Raw genomic sequence first — 13,572 nt, 5'->3', positions numbered from 1 at the left:
TTGTAGCAAGTGTTTTTAAAAGGTAGGATAAGACCAATATTGTCAGAGATACTTGGCCAGTGAGTAACCACATAGTTACATGTGCATAGAGAACAAACAAGTGAAGTCTTGCATGAAAGTGAGCCAGTGCTAATTAACATGTACATTTATGTTGCTACAGGATAGCTGTTAATAAGGATCCAGTCCCTTGTGAAGAGTCAAGGACCCTTTACTCCTACTGACTTTTGTGGGAACTGAAGGGTATACTTTGTACTATTGGACGTAAACTTTTTGTACCATGTTTGATTCAAAGGTACATAAAATATAACACAGAGTACAACAGTCTTTTTCATATTTATTAATTTTTTTTGGTAAAAAAATCCAACACTTTTTTTTAATGGTTATTAGTAAACTTTTACATGTAATGGTAAAGTCAGATAACCCTTAAAAAAACAGATGTATTGAATAAACTTGTGTTCTTATTTATTTATACTGCAGTGACCATGAAAAAAATCAGTTCTTCTAAATTCTTCCTAAAATTTGATTGAGCACCTTGGAATCTCCTTTTAAAAACCTGTTGCAGTGAGGTGACTGGTATGCTTTGTCTTTACTACCCTGATCCTTTGGGTTACAGGGGTGTTTCTTGGTCTGGGGCTCCTGTTACTTCTTTCGATACTGGGGTGGGTGGTCTAGGAGACTCCTTTGATTCCATATACTCAACTATTCCATACGTCACCATGGACACCACCAGGACAGACAATATGACATACAGTTTAATGTAGACCTGTAAGAATGTGCTGTATCCAAAGGCTATGACAAATCCCAGTGACTCCCAGAGACGATAGTTAGCAAAAGCAGCTTCCTTGTTCTTCTCAAATAAAACTCCATAGAGAGCTGCAAGGAAAGAGAAACAACGTTTGTGATGGCAAGTTTGAAATGATGGCATATTCTGTGTTCACTACAACAGGAACTCAGCTCTCTTCCTGTAAACAGTCAATCACAGGAGACTTACAAATGTGTATTTGGGTCATACAAATTTATACGAGACTAAATATACAGTGAAAGTGGTAAATAATACATATGCTTCATAGATTTCATAGACATTAGGGGCTGGAAGGGACCTCATGAGATCACTGAGTCCAGCCCCACCCCCCCATAGGCAGGAAGCCAGTTGGGATCAAGTGATCCTAGCGAGAAAAATATCCAGATGTTTTTTGAAAGAGTCCAGAGTCAGTGCTTGCACCACCTCTGGGAGGAGTCTGTTCCAGACCCTGGACACACTCACCGTAAAGAACATTTTTTCTTATGTCTAATCTATATTGGCTTTCCTGGAGTTTATGGCCATTAGACCTTGCTATCCCTTGGGGAGATCTGGTGAACAGATGTTCTCCCAGGTCCTGATGTACCCCCTTATATAATTGTAGGCTGCTACCAAGTACCCCCTGAGCCTTCTCTTTTCTAGGCTGAAGAGTCTCAAATCCCTCAGCCTCTCCTTGTGCAGCCTGCCCTCCAGGTCTTGGATCATATGAATGGCTCTCCTCTGGACTCTCTCAAGCTTTTCCACATCCCTCCTGAAGTGGGGGGCCCAAAACTGGATGCAGTACTCCAGCTGTGGCCTCAGTAAGGCTGAGTAAAGCAGGAGGATGACATCCCTGGTTTTGCTTGAGATGCATCAGTAAATGCACACCAGAGTTTAGTTTGTTTTGCCAGCCACAGCATCGCATTGGTGACTCATATTCATCTTGTGGTCAATCAGGACCCACAAGTCTCTTTTGGTCATGGTGCTAGGGAGTGTAGCACTGCTGAGCCTGTAATTGTGCTGGGAGTTCTTTCTACTGAGGTGCAGCACCTTACACTTCTATAGCAAGGGTTTATTTTAGACTCTAGGAGCTTCAGAGGAGAAGATTATCATAATGAGCTGTGAGAATATATGAAAGAAAGGAGAGAAGGTCAGAGTTAAGTGAATCAGTGGGACAGAATGAGGACTAGAATGTGCAAAATTCTCAGCAGATGTTTATCTGGCTGTCATCCCCTAATACCTCAATGTAAGATGACTGAGGGATGCTGACCCAAGTCCATATGGGCCTTCAAAGAACAAGCACAGCAGCTTTCCATGTAGACTTGGACACACAGTTCTGCTGAAATCATCCCTTTCCATTGTTAAGGCGCAAGCTCTGGCTCTCCCCAGCAGCATAATATCCAGGAGATGCATTTACAGCTGAGAAACTGAGGCAAATAAGAAGTCTGTGGCAGGGCAAGGTTGAAAAACAGCCAACCTACTGTAACCCATGTCAGGCCTGAGAAAGATAATCAAGGAAACACAAGCAGCTTTTTGTTGGCATTATACTATTTACATGAAATACAAATTAGCTTAGCTTCTGAGGACCTGCCCTGGTCCTTTGGAAATGCAGGGCAGGCTTCACAGCCATGGTTGTCCCAGGGGTAGCAATTCAAGCTTTCCTTGATAGTTTAAAAAACAAACAAACAGATCAGCAATGCCTTGAATCAGGGAAGAGCAAAAATTCAGCTGCAACTTACGTGGCCACAACAAAGTTCAGATTAAATCACAAAGGGGATGTGTTTCTCTACAATAATCAGTACTTTGAGTGTGTTGGTAAAAATCTACCCTATTGGGCCACAAGAAAAGAATAGCAATTATTATCCTTAATGCACACAATATGCCTAGGTATTAGTTGAATTAGATGCTCAACAAAATAGCCTACTTGCTCACATGCTCGGAGCTGAAGTGATCACAATGGGCCCAATTTCATTTTCATGGTGGGTGGCTAGCAGCTCCACTAGGTGACAGACTGGAATTCTCAACTCCTGAGGTCACGCTGGCAGGGAACTTAAAACAGACAAAGGGGGGAGCTGTTTTTTAGATGATGGAGCAAGCATCAGTCATTATAGTTAAGTAGGCATATCCATGCAGCCAGCTGGAAATGGAAAGCATGCATGAACTGTGGTCCTGCTCCTATATTAAACAACACAGTAATGTACACAGTCATTCAGAACAGTTGCAGAAGAACAAATTTCCTGAGAGTCAAGTGAACTGTGTATGACTTTCAGCTTCACTAAGGGGAACAGTACCATCTGTATGTAGAATATCACTAATTCCTACTAATTATAAAGGGGCATTTATTGAATTTTCCAAATTAGTGACTCAGTAAACAACCATGATGAAAGATCTAGGCTAATAGTGTCTCACAAGATCTACTTAGGTCATTGAATGAATATAGTGTAAGGTCAATTATGTGCTAATCCATCATAATATGCAAGCAAATGTTCCATAGTACATTTTATAACAGGAATGGCATCTTAGTAGCAAGAAACTAGGTCATTATGCCCATAGTTAATATTTCTGCCTGGGTGAAAAAGATCAGGCTTCTGGATTAATGAAGTGAGCATTAATAGAGGATTTGATAACATTCATAACCCCTTAGATAAAGGGGTTGGATTTTAGGAGGTTTTTTTCCCCTTTGTTTCTTTGGTGGGGAATGGCCTTCCCAGGGTAGTGGGAAATTCAAGAGGATCTCACAGCTGAAGTCAGTGGATTGGCTGCATTAGCAGTATAAACTATTATGCTTGAGATGAATGAGTCACACAGGAATAAAAGTTTGGTGTTCTGTTTGGATCACTGACAAGCATTTGTCACAAGAGTGATACACCCTGGCTTTGGGATACACCAGAAGTGTGCACTGAGAAGTGTGCACTGTGCTTCCATGATGAATACTGGTGGCAGCACAAAGTCCCACATTTTGTAAGTGAAATCCACAATTCCCACCTCCATCTTTTTTCTTTTTACCTTTTCACTTCAGTCCCATCCTCATCCTGCCCTGCACTGCAAGGAGGAATGGGTACATAGTGGAACTGCTGTAAATAACCTGAATTCCAGTTCCACAAAGTTACCAAACTGATTCATATCCTTTCTAATGCAGCACGTCAGGCTGGAAAGAATTTTATGTTGTTGCCCTGTACCTGGTTGTCCTGTGCCATGCAATTGTTATTAGGAATCATAATTATTACCAGGAAAGACTTACGGAGCAGTGTTCAGTTTAGATAAGAGAGGGTAATGGCACGTTCTAAAATGGAACAGAGTTCACTGAAAATAACAAAGAACACACACACGTACACCTAGGAATACACACATTGGGGAAACGGATAAGAGTGAAAGGGTTTGTCCAATTCTAATTAACATCCTCAAGGGGGAACTCTTGATCAGTAGAAAATATACTTAACTCAGACTAAATCTTTTGACTATTCCATTAGACTTAATAGTGGACTGCAACCTGATAGCTTTACCTAGTTTTTATTCAGTTTTTGATCTGCTGTGAATCTGATGGACATTAATAAGAATCTGTCAGAGCAAGGGTTACAGGATTTCAACTACTAATGTAAAGGCCTGAATCTCAAGTCACACAGCTCTAAATCTACAATAATTCCAGTATAGTCAGGGGTGTAACCCCTTTGTGAGAGGAATGTAGGTGAGAGGAGGATCAGTCCCATGCCACACGTATGGCTGGCATGATGCAGCATTCCTGAGCAACAATCTCACATTCCTCCATGAAGGTCTAATCTCATCACTCAGTAGTGACATGCCACACTGTGAAGATGCACACCTTGAGTTATTTTGCTTCTACTTGGAGCTACAGAATAGCTACAGATGCATAGGAGAAAGAAATGCAGGTTTTGTATTTCCTGGCCAAACAATGTAATCTATGATTTATCTTCCAGGTGCTTAGGAAAGAAGGTGGCACCTATGATAGTATTATATCAGTGGTTAACTAGGTCAGAATGCCACAGGGCTCAAGTAACCACACTCACTCACTCTTGACCAGTATGAGCTACAACTGGTTCTCTGCTCCCTGTCTTCCTCCCCCTATATGGTTGGCAATTGCATCCTTTTCTCATCCTTCTTGTAAGTTCATGTGTGCCTCTAGGTAAGGCAGGCCTACTTTTGTTCTCTCTCCATAGAAAGTGTATAAGCCCCCTTCAGCAGGACTGCTATGCCTGTTAGCAGTTAGACCAGACAAGAAAGTACTTTCTTAAGTGACTAAAGCCAATGATTCTTTCTTGCCTTTGCTTGTTGCAACCTTTTTTTATTTAGGTTGCACATCTGCCCATTTTTATATAAAAGAAGTTTCTTAACTCTTAGCAGAGTGAATTTATTAACTTCTTAATTTTATTATATTTGCATCAGCTCCTTATCTAAGTTGGCAAAATACTCCCACAATACCACCTCTCCTTTACAATATATTCTAAAGGAAAGGTGGTATTGTGGGAGTATATATATATATATATATTTTTTTTTTCTTCTGGATTTTTAGAAACATTTCAAAGACTTATCCTGATTGCCCATTACTTTTGACAAGAATGTGCCTTTCTCTACCTGTTCCTTCTAAAAAGAGAAACTGCCTGGTATAAGACTATACAAAGAAGAATGTACAGAATATTATATCTCAGAGAGAGTCAGTTACTTGTCACAGATACTTACCATTAGTTTGCGTCTGCCAGATGGCATCAGCCATGCCCCAAAGAGCAGGAAAAATGAAGAACACAGCAAACTGTGAAGGGCGAGGTTTCCACAGCAATAGGGCTATTATACAGGAAAGGTTTATAAGTGTACCTGCATGTACAGGAAGGAGGCAGAGGAAAAATAATCAGATGTGATTATGAACTGGAGCTATTATGGGAGAGACAGGTTCAGAGTCTTCAGCTAGCTACAGCACAAAACAAGGTTAGAGCCCCACTGGTTCACTAACATTTATACTCCTCAGGTCATAATTACATAAAATATAAGATAATACAGTACTTTGTTCAGGTATAATTTAAACTGTGTAAACTTGCTATAAAGAATTAACAATAAAGGATGTAAAGAGGTAACTGAAGGGATATATGTCTCTATCACAAACCATCATTAAATAATAGATTTCTTTCCAAAGGCAAGAAGCAATGAATGAGATCACCTTGGCTGTCTGTTGAAAGGACAGATATAATTTTGTTTTTTCAGTTTAGATGCAGAATGCAAATGCATTACTGATTTTTTTCTATCACTTCATGTGGGTTTGATTCAAAGTCCCTTAAAACCAGTAGAAAGACTCAGGGGTTTTGGACGAGCTTTTGGATGAGAATAAGATTCTGTATTTTCTTTATTTGTGAAATGAGTCACCTGGAGTAGAGAAATGTGCAAAAGGCAAAGACACAGGAAAATTGAGCACATAGAACCTGCAAAGTTCTAAGGGCTTTTATTGTAATATTATTTCTTCAAAAGGAAATGGAGTCTGGTGTTCAGATACTGAGATGGAAGGGAAGAAATATCCTTAACAGCCTTCTGTCCTGGTAAATTATTTATTGGGACTACCTGGTTTTTACATTGTTCTGTGGTAAGAAAGTGCCTTAAAAATAGCTTAGTAAAAATAGCTTGTCCTCACAGCATCCTACAGGTTTCTTGGCCTTGTGCAGCCCCTTCCTTATCTAAAATGAGGCAGTGGTATAGCCCATTCTCACTCACTCTTATTTTACCTTTCTTCCCCTGTACAAAACAATTGGAAATTAAGACCGAGGACCAATGTTCAAAACTTGTCCTGCAATTATCAGACTGGCTGCTGCAGCCTCAGGTTTACTTTTCCTGGGAACAGCAACATAACAATATATCTCCTAAGGTTTTCAAGGTTTTTGATCAAAAAAGCAAGGAGAATGTCTTGAGGGAGCTACTGTTCTCTTCGATGTAAACAGCGAAACACCAGTTGACTTCAACAAGATCAGGTTTTGGCCCAATCATGAAAGATCATTTGTCGTCAGTCATATTAGATCTAAGAAACTAACAGCCCAGTCTTTGGATGTATATCATGCCATCAAAGGTGGGGTGAACTGAGTCCCTCAGCAATTCAAAGATGCTAGTTCACTGCTTCATACAGTATTAAATTTGGATCAGGTTTGCTATATTCCTAGCTTGGCCACACATAACAATTAGAATATGCCAGCTGCTGCCCTTTTGAAATGTTCCCCTTTTGCAATGGCTCCAAATGTACCTGCGTCTATACCCTTAAATATGCAAGTTAACCTAGCAACCTTTCCTCCAGTGTACAAAGGGTACTTTTCTAGTTTGATGTTAATCTAATGGGTAGGATATAGCATGATGTCCAGCATCCAACATGTAGTAGAAGGGAGCCACAGGATTTGACATACCCAGTGAGACAAGCAGTCCTCAGATCAGTCTTTACCTACCAAATGCAAACAAGACTTTTCTTCCAGTGAACTGGGAAATTTTCCCAAAGAACATAGAAGAGAGCGAATTTGTAGCCGCAAAACAGATCATCACATAACCGACAAAATGTATTCCCAGGGAACAGGTCACATAGGACTAAAAGGAAGAGACACAGGGGGCATTATTATTCACGCTGACTTCCATGCATTTCTGAGGCTGAGGGTTGTGTATGCCCAATTCTGAGAGGTGACTATTCCAATGGGGCAGGTACTGTTAATAAAACAGTTATGCATTTTGCTGTCAGGTCTCCTGGGTGCTGCCTTATTCAGCCTTCGGCAGCAACAATTCTGTCTAGTTCCCAGTTGGATTAGTGCCAAGACAGTAGCATTTGGTGAAGAAACAGGCATTGCATCTGGAGTGCTGCTTCTCATCCAACATAAACCTCGATACTAATGGCACAAAGAATTCTCTGCCTTTCTCTCTCTAGCCTAAGAGATGAAAGTCTAGGATCAGGACTCTAGTCTCCATAAAACAGCATCATTCATAGTATCACAGTACTTAGGGTTGGAAGGGACCTAAACAGACTATCAGGTCTGACCTCCTGCCCCGGGCAGGAACAGGTGCCGGGGTCATAACACCCCAGCCAAATATCTGTCCAGCCTCCTCTGGAAGACCCCCAAAGTAGAAGAGAGCACCACCTCACTTGGCAGCCCATTCCAGAGCCTGGCAGCCCTAACCATAAAGTAGTGTCTCCTGATGTCCAGCCTGAACCTTCTCTCTAACAATTTGTGGCTGTTATTCCTAGTAACCCTGGGTGGTGCCTGGGGAAACAGAGGCTCCCCCAGTTCCTGCTGGTCCCCCCTGGTGAGTTTGTAAATGGCCACTAGATCCCCTCTCAGCCTTCTCTTGTGGATGCTGAATAGGTTCAGGCCCTTTAGCCTATCTTTGAGGGGCCTGCCTCGCTGCCCCTTGACCATGCGAGTGGCCTCCTCTGGACCCTCTAAGTGCTAGCCACATCCCTCTTGAAGTGTGGCACCCAGAACTGGATGCAGTACTCCAACTGTGGCCTGACCAATGCTGCATAGAGGGGAACGATCACTTCCCTGGACCTGCTTGTGATGCATCTGTAGATGCACTACAAGGTGTGGTCAGCCCTATTGACCACTTCCTTGCATTGGTGGCTCATGTTCATCCTGGAGTCAACAGTGACTCCAAGATCCATTTCTGCCACCGTGTTGACAAGAAGGGTGATTCCCAGCCTATAGGTGTGTTGCTGGTTCCTTCTCCCTAGATGCAGCACCCTGCACTTGTCTGTGTTGAATTCCATCCTATGCTCATCCGCCCACCGCTGTAACCTGTCTAGATCTAGCCGGCTTCTGTCCCTCCCCTCCAGCATGCCCACCTTACCCCACAACTTGGTGTTGTCGGTGAATCTGGACAGCATGCTTTCCACACCCACATCCAGATCTCTGATAAAGATGTTGAACAGTACAGACCCCAGGACCAAGCCCTGGGGGACTCCACTACCCACATCCCTCCAGGTTCACACCAAGTAAGTGCGCAGATCTCACATATAAGTACCATTTAAATCATTTAAATGGCCACGGATAGCTAGTTCTGAGCCTTTCAAGGAAGCTCTTTCCTTCTCTGGATATTCACAGAGCTTGAAAGCTGCAGTTTCATATGAGCAGCCCACTATGCTCATATCTCTCCCTGCTATTGATTCTTTGAAGCCTGAGTGCACAGTTAGGGAATAAGCCTTTTGGGTGGGATGTTATAATGTTTCAAAACCCATGTGAGGAAGGCTGGTTCTGACTCTTCCTGATCACTTCAGGATGCCTGGTTTGAATAGGCCATGCAAGTAACTAGTGTTTTACTGCCGGCCACTTTTTTGGTCTGCCACACAGCATAACGTTTTCCAAAACAGAACTCTGTGCTTGTCTTCTAACTTTCAGTTAAACAAGCTCTTGAGAAACTGGAAGGAAGATATGACAAAGCTTAGCCTCTGAAGGGTTCCAGACTTCTGGCTTTATTCCTGCCTTGTTTTTTTTAAACAAACAAAGAGCTTAACTCTGTATTTCTTTGGATGTAGCTTCCAATGATGTATGAGTTAAGCTAATTTAAGGTATTTTTTTTTCTTAATGATGTCCCAGGAGGCACACTCATTGCCACCCTCTCCTATTTGATGATGTCACTCAGAGTCATTTCAAGTAGGAAGAGACTGTAATTTAGCTTTACCCCCCAAAAGTTATCCCTGCTATTGAATATGCATTTTTTTACTGATGAAATAGTATTAAGAAAAGGAGGATTATAGAAAGACCAGGAACAATAGACTTTAATTTTTACTCTCACCTTTGTATAATCACCAGCAAGAAATCCCTGTTCAAACCCACTCCACATTGTTAATGGGATAAGGAGACATTGTCTCTTATCTTTAAGAAGCCTGAAAGTTGCTAGGACCAAGGACAAAGGGGACTTTTTCTTCATTGTTTCCTTTTCACTTTCCACTTCATTGGCTTTAATCTGATCCAGAAATATAACAATCAGCAACACAGCCAGGACACCACTACCTGAAAAACCAAGACAAATGAGAAAATGTGAAGTAGCCAGGGGAATGGCAAGCAGACGATTTTTAAAAAAATTCTGATTTAGTGCGAAGTTCTGGGTCAGATGTTTTGTCAGAGGGGAGAACCTGATTTAAATCCAGTGTAAAGGTCATTACCATGTACATAAAAATCCTCTATGTTCAGTTGTATACCACACAAATTCCCTTTGCTTCGTTGTGGTGCACATGTTATGACAGCCACAAGGCCAGCTGCACTAATTCATGAGAGATCTCTCATCCCTTTAGGTCAAGTCAGAGGTCACAGGGAGGCTAGCATTAAAAAGCTTCCTCTTCTTCTGTCAACAATCTCTAGATCAACAGAGGACCATTTACGTTTGAATGTGTGAAAAGGAAAATAACTTGCTGGAACTAGAATGTATTAGTACGCTGGAGACAGCTCTAGATTGCTCCTTCCTGATTTGCCTAAACCAGCCATAATTTATGAAGGACATCAATTCTGTGGAACTTGATAGATGAATTATACTACCTTGCACCTGTTCACCCAGAAGCATAAATTGCCAACAACTGAATATGTTGCATAATAACAAACAGAAGTGGTCTTATACATATAAGGTCCCATTTTCCTCCCCCTTTATAGTGTCAATACAATAGTTGCAATTGTTTTCTTGATTAAAAATGCAGGGTCTACCTCTGGCTTTGCTCATGCTCATAGTAAGTGCAAATAAAACCATTGAAGCAAATGCCATTACAGAGCAAGAGAAGAATCAGACCCTCTACACATGCTCAGCTTGCCACTGCATTTCTATGTGCATTTGCACATCTCTGAACCCAGAGTTAGTGGCTTGTGCTTTTCATTTTAAAGTACAGTAGTGGGTTCACAGCAAAAAGCCCCCAAGCCCAGTAACACTAACGCTTTCATTAGCAAAAGTGCCCGGAATGTCACATGTATCAGTGTCACTGCACTGAAAAATGGTGGCAGGGCACTTTGAACTAAAACCCACCAAATAAGTTTTAGTTTAAAGTGCCCCACTTCCATTTTTCAGCATGGGGATGCTGATACATGTGATGCTGGAGGCTGCTGGAGTGCATTCATTTCCAATTACATGCATCAGACCAGGCTCACTGTATGTGTATAGGAGCCCTTACTGTCTGCCTACCTGTGACCCAGCAGCGTTACAGGCAGGCATGGGATAGTGCAACAGCTCACAGCTGAAGGAGGAAGGCTCCTTTGGCCTACAAAGCCCTGAATGTTTCCTGCAGGGTGCTGTGCTCCTGCAGTCACCAGGTGAAGCTGCTCTGCTCTTTTTATCTTTCAGCATTACATCCAGGCTCATTCAGACCATGGAGTTTCAATCAAATTCCCACTTGCTTTTTAGGGGTGGTTGCATTTTTATGGACTTTATGAACAAGTGTTTTTAGCTTTCTTTTCTTTACAGGCTGTCTGTAAATTTACAGGCAGTTGCAATCCTGCCTTGCCGCTACAACTTGTTCCAGGCAGGCCCCCATTCCCCAGCTGTGGTGCACATGCAGCTTCCAGCCAGTGGGGAGCTATGCCATGGCTGACAGCTGCAAACTGTGTCTGCTCTGCTCCCACTTCTCACCACTCCTCCCACCCCCTGCCCCTCAGCTGCAGTGTGGACACAGGTGGAAGCTACCCAGTTCTGGCACAGCTCCCCACTGACTGCACCCATACCACAACTGGAAGGCCAGGAGGGAAGGGTAATTGGGAGAAGGGGTGGCAGCATGGATGCCCTGCAGCGACACAGCTCCCGTCTGATTGGAAGCTGTGCCTGAACTACAGCCAGGCTGCCTGTCTCCTCCCCAGTCTGCCATGTGCTACATACAGAGGCTGTCCATGCCACTTGTGGCACCTATACTGCATGCTGGCCACCCCTGCTGTAGACTTTGCCAAAGTAAAACACTGGGTGGAGTTTAAACAGTTTAACTGTGATTTTTTTCTAAGTCAAAAAGTAAATATAAAGGCTTCAAGGCTTTTAGGCAGGGCTGTGCAACATAACTGGGAGCCGCAAGCCCCCAGGCACATACTGTATAGGCTACACATCTCTGGGCTGTATGCTGTACAGGCCACGGGGAAGGGCTCATGTGGTATGTGGTATGGCAGGTTGAAGGCTTACCCCTCGGACCTGACTGCAGCCTGCATGCTGCTGATTGGACAGCCCTGCTTTAAGGACCGAAGACATGCAGAGTTTGCATGAGGCATTCAGGGTTATCAAGAGGGAGCTATAGACCGATTAATCTGAGCAGAAGAAAGGTGGAAGCATCTCTCCTCATAGTATGAAGTTGGAATTTATTCTGCAAAGTCATCCCCTGATTCCACTTGCATCTAATTCCCAATAAAAGATGTTTAATTAAGACACATACCAGTGTAGATACCCAACATGGTGTAGACTAAGGTTGTTTCTGGCCTCTTAAATGCAGTGGTGTTAGCTGCAGCTGTTATGCAGTCATATGCTCCACAACATTTCAGGTCTTCTTCTGAGATTTCCACTAGTTTAGTAACAATCAAAGCAAAAGCAGAACATATGCAGGTAAGTGCAGACTATATTCAAGGAAAAAGAAGAAATGGTCGCACTTAACGGTGGTAAATCACTCATTTAGACTTCCACCCAAAGTCTAATTTCACAAATTAAAGTTTGGCTTAGCAGAGGGTCTAGAATACAGAGTAAGTCAGGCATTTGCAACTCAATATTTACCAAGGCCACTTGCTCTTTACACTTTCCAGTGGAGGGACACCAATACTAGGATGTGCTCTGAGAGAATGTAAGCCCTCAGAGCAGGAAACTGGATCACATATGATAGCACATATGTAAATTAATGCATTGCTATGCAGCAAGGACCCAAGTCTTGCCATTTTGATTTTAATAAAGTCATTAACTAACGAATTATTGTATTGCTCTGGGATTGTTCTTGCAGGCTGCATGTGGCCAATGGGTCACTTGCTATGAACCCCTGGAATAAGGAATTATACACACAGCTGGAATTAAATCAATAGCTACAGCTCTGAACAGGAGCTCCATTGCTGGAAATTCACAGTTCAGGTCTGTATCTGGATCCCAGATTTTGCAAACGACTTCATTTTGTGTAACAATCCTCAAACCAGAACTCCTCATTTGGAACATCTAGATCAGCTGGGGTTCGCTGCCACCCCCAGTTAGGTTTCCTACATATTTGTTACATGGTGGGGTCAGCTGGAGTGGGGAAGAGTACCAGTGGTAAAGGGGAACAGAAGAGTCCAGTTAGACAGGATACCAAACTCAGAACTAGGAGAACTTTACTCTGATATTGAGCCACCCCTTAGTGTATTGCCCCAGAACAGTCATCTCACTTCTCTGCATCTTGGTTTTCCCGTCTGTAAAATGATGTTAAGGTTGCCATTCCTTACCAAGTACAATGGGCGAAACAAAACACTCTAACAAGAGCAAAGTATATATTAATAAATGAGATTAGTATTTAAAGCACTTTTGCACTAGGGAACTATCCTATCAGTAAGGCAGGATGATCTAATCATTTGGAGGCTCCTGACGGATCAGAAGAAGGAACACAACCCTCTCCAAATCTTTCTAAGGGTTACTCTTTTTTCTCTTCTCCTGTATTAAATTATGTGTGCCAGCAGCATGCTGTTTGGGAAGGCATCCTTGAGACCCTTGTTCTGATTGATCTGTGTGACATTTGGCCATAATTCACCCCTGGTTTTATTGGTTTTATTGTTGTTGGATAATATACTGCAAACTAAAGCAACTCCAGTAGGTTTGGATCAAGAACCTTGTTTGGCTTAATCCTTTAAATACTGGGCTGAACA

At 42.5% G+C, this 13,572-nt stretch overlaps 1 protein-coding gene across 1 annotated transcript in view; it reads right to left on the bottom strand.

Annotated features, from left to right (window-relative positions):
• Positions 1 to 341: 341 nt before the first annotated feature.
• UNC93A (unc-93 homolog A (C. elegans)) overlaps positions 342 to 13,572 on the bottom strand; it is a 26,497-nt gene continuing 13,266 nt past the window's right edge. Inside the window, exons 4-8 of the mRNA XM_019548768.1 lie at positions 12,135 to 12,260; positions 9,539 to 9,756; positions 7,207 to 7,342; positions 5,474 to 5,605; positions 342 to 873 (exon numbers count right to left, since the gene is read on the bottom strand). Coding sequence (XP_019404313.1) covers positions 608 to 873; positions 5,474 to 5,605; positions 7,207 to 7,342; positions 9,539 to 9,756; positions 12,135 to 12,260 — 878 coding nt within the window. The 3' untranslated portion in view covers positions 342 to 607. The remainder of the gene's footprint in view (positions 874 to 5,473; positions 5,606 to 7,206; positions 7,343 to 9,538; positions 9,757 to 12,134; positions 12,261 to 13,572) is intronic.

Source organism: Crocodylus porosus, unplaced genomic scaffold (genome assembly GCF_001723895.1).
Source record: "Crocodylus porosus isolate Cpor-Errol unplaced genomic scaffold, CroPor_comp1, whole genome shotgun sequence".
Taxonomy (NCBI): domain Eukaryota; kingdom Metazoa; phylum Chordata; order Crocodylia; family Crocodylidae; genus Crocodylus; species Crocodylus porosus.
This window is presented reverse-complemented; position numbering and strand designations above follow the sequence as displayed.